The 5161-nt window shown below is 39.8% G+C and overlaps 2 protein-coding genes across 3 annotated transcripts in view; one reads left to right on the forward strand and one right to left on the reverse strand.

Annotated features, from left to right (window-relative positions):
- LOC109539192 (GRAM domain-containing protein 2B) overlaps nt 1-5161 on the forward strand; it is a 20287-nt gene that overhangs the window by 11046 nt on the left and 4080 nt on the right. For both annotated transcript variants that reach the window (XM_048668276.1, XM_048668275.1), the window contains exon 6: nt 3826-3978. In XM_048668276.1, coding sequence (XP_048524233.1) covers nt 3826-3978 — 153 coding nt within the window. The remainder of the gene's footprint in view (nt 1-3825; nt 3979-5161) is intronic.
- LOC109539197 (transmembrane protein 267) overlaps nt 1-5161 on the reverse strand; it is an 18470-nt gene that overhangs the window by 8313 nt on the left and 4996 nt on the right. The gene's annotated exons all lie outside the window — the stretch shown is intronic.

Here is a 5161-nt window from a genome sequence, read left to right on the forward strand (position 1 = left end):
AACCACTTCTGAAGATGCAAGCCACTCGTGCTTGCGAAACGTCAGGAAGAAATTCCATTTTACAACGGCCTAAAAACCCGAAAAACTCATTAGTTTCAAGGAATGGCCTCGAAAGTCTATCTCTTTTGCTGCAACTTTGAAAGTTTCTCCGCAAATAACTCAGGATGACTTCATGAAGAAGCGGGTACGAATAAATTATCTGGTTAATTAACTGGCAAAGTTTCCTCAGCAATGTTCTTTGTGGTCCGAAAATATCACATTCGACGGGAAAGTTCCTGCCATGCAACCTTCGAGATGGTATTATTAGAGCCGATTTTTCGGAATCTCTTATTACCGAGAGATTTTCTTAGGAACTTGTCGCCTGGGAAAAACTCACGATTTCCCGTTAAATAAACATGACTGAACATTAAAGAAAATCAAGCACCAAGGACTTCTGAGTAGAGGCTTAATTTAGAACGGAATCAAATAAACAACTGAAAATCCGGCGTTTAACAAACCGCTTGGTCTTTGCATGCTGATATGCGGAAGATTTGCTTCTTGGTTCGGATCGGATCGATCAATTTTCGAAATTCCATATACCGAAATAGATCCAGATCGTACAACGAGTAATGTAAATATTTTCGTTGGTTTAGAAACTGAAGTGGGCCAATAACTACTCGGATGTTCGATTGGCGATTTTTTCCTTGTTTTCGACCCATGTGAACAACCAAAGAACCGATCTTAGATATGCAGAAGAGGAGAATTCTGCTCTATGATTATAGGAAATAAGCTCGATTAATTGCGCAAAGTTCGGTTCGAATTCAATCTCAAACTAGAATTCAACAAAATCGCTTTACTATGTGCCACTTTGATAGTTTTACTAATATTTGATAATCCTCGTGCCAAAAGCAACTATCATCCGACGCATTCCATTCACGAAATTATTTCTGTCCGGATGAACCAATGAGATGAATATTTTTAGTCGTTTTCAGTTTGTTGACTTATCATTGAGTAATTTGGACAAAAATATTAATTCAATGGGGAATTCTCCAAAAAGCTGCCCGAATACAAGCGATGACTTTCCTCTATTAATAACCGCCGGATCATTTGGACAGATGCACGAAAAACCGCGTTTTTTTCAAGCATCGCTTCAGTTCAAATCGGTGATAGTTTTGGACAATGTGGATGGCCCTGGACTCGAATATCACTAACCCCTTTCCAGAAAAATGACGGATTTAGCACTCATTCTAAAAAACACTTGGCCCGTTGACAAAGAGGCGTGGCGCCTACTTCCCCGCTCTAGCTGTTGGCCAGTTTTCTGTTACTTTACCTGCAGGCACTTACAAACTCACTTTAGCTGCAGTGAAACTGTTTAAAGTGCGCGATAACTTCAAGTGATCAAGAGCCGCAAACTGGAGTTAGTTAAAGTAGTTGGGACTAAGAGAGTCCACCATCCAAACGGGAAAAAGACCTTATGGAGGGCATGGCTGCCCAGATCCAGGTGGGTCAATAAACAAATGCCTAGCTAGTTTCCTTCGAACAGCCAATACCTGCTTATTACGCTGGATAACGTAAAAAAGAACTGCAGCACTTCCGATAAATAATCGATTGATTCGATGCCAACTAATTAATTAATGGGGCATTGGGGYCAAGGTCTGCAAAACCCTTATCCAGAGCGCTCCTAATTGCATGCTTCATTATGGAAGCAATAGATTAAAYGAACTTGTCAGATTTATGGATTATTATAAGATTTAGGTYTGGCGGATGTTTTTTGATGCGGGGTTTTTAGGCCTTCATTCATTCATTGAGATTTTTGTGTAATTTGTATCATTTRTTCTCGTAAGTCGTCAATTCGCAATTAAAAACTTTCCGGCCGAATTGGCCTATAGGCCCGRTGACAGCGCTCGCCTATGCCTGCACGTGGCGATTAAGGCCTACTACACCGCAAATCGTCGGTTATATCCAATAAGTTATTTTTTGAAATGTAATAAAAATGCTGCTCCGAGCAAACCATTTATGGACGATGATGAAGATGCGACCGGTTCGTGCTTGAGAAACGCCAGGGAAAAAAATTCCACGGCGGCATAAAATCATGAAAAAATCACCAGCTTTATTGTCACGTAGACGATTAAGGCGAAACTTTCGATTTTAGGAACGCAATTTTTTGAAAATGCGTTTTCAATTAGAACAAACAAATTAAGAGGCATTAAAGAAACGTAAATTATTCCTGTGTGTTCTGGTTACTTACTAAAGACCTTAAATCGGGAAAACATTAACGTCGTCTAGTTTTTAACTTGCAAAATCTAATCAGTTTAGTTTCAGCGTGAGAATGGATTTCTAATAATCCCACTAAGCTAAATCATTTCACAATGAATAGGGAATATTTCGTCATTTTATGAGCTGAAGCCAATCGTCTAATTCTCCTGCTAAGCCAAACCATTTGATATTAAACAGGCCAGATTTCGCCATTTTATTAAAAAACATTTTTGGAGTAAATTTTTACAGTTTTCCTGTCGTGCAATTGTTTATGTAGACCTGCATAATTAATAATAATTTAAAGCTGGGCCATTTTCTTCAAAATTGATGCTATTTCGGGTTCAACTTTCAAATGTATTTTCATGCATTTGAATCGTGCTCACTTAAATTTAGAAAACACGTTTTAAGCTCATTGCCCCTTGGGGGATTGGATGAGATTTGGTTTAGTCGAAATAAAAGTTGTGTAAGCGATCGGTGCCCCTTTTGCCCAAGTCGGAAATACAATTGGAAAAACACCTGGCGCCTTAAAAATGGGAACTTTCCCAGTATAAGTATTGTTTTGCATAAACCACCCGGTATATTAGTGTTAAAAAAAACCTAGAAAATGAACATGTGCATAAATTTGCAAACTAAAGCCCCAAATGATTGGTTCATTCAACTGGGTACCGTATTTTCTTGGTTTTTGCTCGCTTCGTTAAACATAACGCTATTATAACGACAATGACCTACAAGGTGTAACATGCTGGTAATTACCGAACGAAACTTGCGCGTTTAATCGTGGGATTTTTTCGCAAATTCCCGGCCCAATGGAGATAAAAAACCCAAAAAGTTGTGTTTTCATCTAAAGTGCTGAAAAATATTTATTGTACTTATTTGCCAGGAGTTAAAGCATGATTTAATTGATATTTATCAGGCTCACAACACACTAAGGCCGGTTTATTGTTCTAAATCTCCCGCATTAAACAACATCAAACCGTTAAATATTTTACGACTGATTCGAACCGATTGTTTTGTTTTCAATTAAGTCATTGAGACGTTATTTATACTTTACACGTTGTTTTTCGTTCCATTTGCAAAGCAAACAATTGGAGAGAAATCTCAAAAACGCACTTTTGCTGATAATTATTTAAGTGACTTTATAGCAAAGCCGATTCTCAGTTGCGCAAAAAAATCCCCTTTATTGGGCCTTTGCAGTATTTGCGCTGAAATTGTTGTTAATTCCGCAGCTAAGTCAAGAGCATGCGAATACTCAATTAAAAGGACACTCATAACATCCTGGCCTAAAACCAGATGAAACTAATCTGAAACCGGAGGTCAGAAGTGCACCATTTTCGCAGTTGCCGTTGAACCAAGTGACGGTGTTCGCAAATGTGGTCGGTTTTTATGGAGAAACGTCCAATTTAGGGTGAAAAACCGGCAGGTGAACAGGAAATCGGTTGCTGTATGGCCCCAAACCCGTTTACAATGTCTTCGTTTGATTTGCAATGGTATAAATCGTTAGGAAAGCATAAGTGCTGCGTTCCCAATTTTTTGAGCCCCGCCCATTGATTTTGATGTGTGTTTAAAAACTGATAAAATTGTTTCTTCCAGGTCATCGGGAAACTTTGGAAGCGCGGGCCCCCGATCGGCACCTGCCACGCCTCAGGGGCAGCTCGGTGCCCCTCAAGGGGGGCAACCCGAGGCCCTGGTCAGTCCGTCAATCCAACGCAGTCCGAGCCATTCGGTTTTCTCCAAAACTGACAAGTAAGTTGAACAACAAATTAAACGCTATCTAAATTGTGTACATCTGGCGATTTGAATGAGCGATTAAATGCTAGAAATTGGCACCTGCGAATATCGGTTTGAAGTACCCCAATTTAGTCATGGATGGTTCAGATAATTAAATCGGTTTTATTGGAAAAAACGTGGGAAGGACAAAGTTCTTTAGCGATAAGCTTCACATCAGCTTTTTGCAAGCTGGCGCCCCATCCTCCAGTTTCTGCCCATTCATCCTCAACAAGTTCACGCTTTCACAATCACACTTGCCTTGAGGGCTACAATTCTATATGTCCCATCGAAGAAGGCGATTCATACGACACTGTCGGTAGGAAAGCGAATATTCATACACCTTCTAATTCTATCTTCTCAGTCTAATTATCTATTATCGATAGTTATATTTGATCAAAAACATATGTGTATACAGAATCCGCCCCATTGAAGGTTTCCCGTAATCACGAACGGACTAAGCCAGTTAGAAAATGAGCATTTGATTGCTTTACAAACACCGATTGCATCAATATGAATATTCAGATAACCTTAATGGTACACGTACGCAGCGATAAGATACCGGCTGCTATATAGAAGTTGTTCGTGTGATTACAGCTGAACCCGGTCAATAGTCGAGACATCAATGATTATTATTATTTCAGTTTGTGCCAGGGCTTCGATTTGTTGGGGTCGCGTATAACCGCCGGGATTTTCCACATTTTCCGCGGAATAGAATGAGCGGTTAGAGGGTTAAACTTTGTTCAAATGTCGCGCCTGACGAGAACATTTGAAAGAAACATATCGTTCGTTAGCAGATTGTCTTACAGAGCGGAAAACCCGAAAATGAGTGTCTACACTCAGCGGAAAGCGGTCTCGGAAGATGAAGAGGACAGTTCTAGTACGGGTAGTAATGACTCAATGGAGCGGTAAGTGTTTGTACACAGCGATCGTCAGTTGAGGGCACATATGGCTCAAAGTATCACGACGGTATCAATAAGTCCTAGAACGCTAAAAAAATATCAAAGTGATAGACGTTCGAGGCTATTCCTTGAAACTAATGGATTCTTTGGGTTTTTAGGCCGAACTGAGACTAACGGTTTGAGACTTGTTTATTTATTCGAGTTGATGACATCTATAACATCAAACAATACTTACACACTTCGAATTTTCTCAGTTTTTA

Source organism: Dendroctonus ponderosae, unplaced genomic scaffold, assembly GCF_020466585.1.
Source record: "Dendroctonus ponderosae isolate FM_Combo_2020 unplaced genomic scaffold, Dpon_F_20191213v2 Dpon_F_20191213_7, whole genome shotgun sequence".
Lineage (NCBI taxonomy): Eukaryota > Metazoa > Arthropoda > Insecta > Coleoptera > Curculionidae > Dendroctonus > Dendroctonus ponderosae.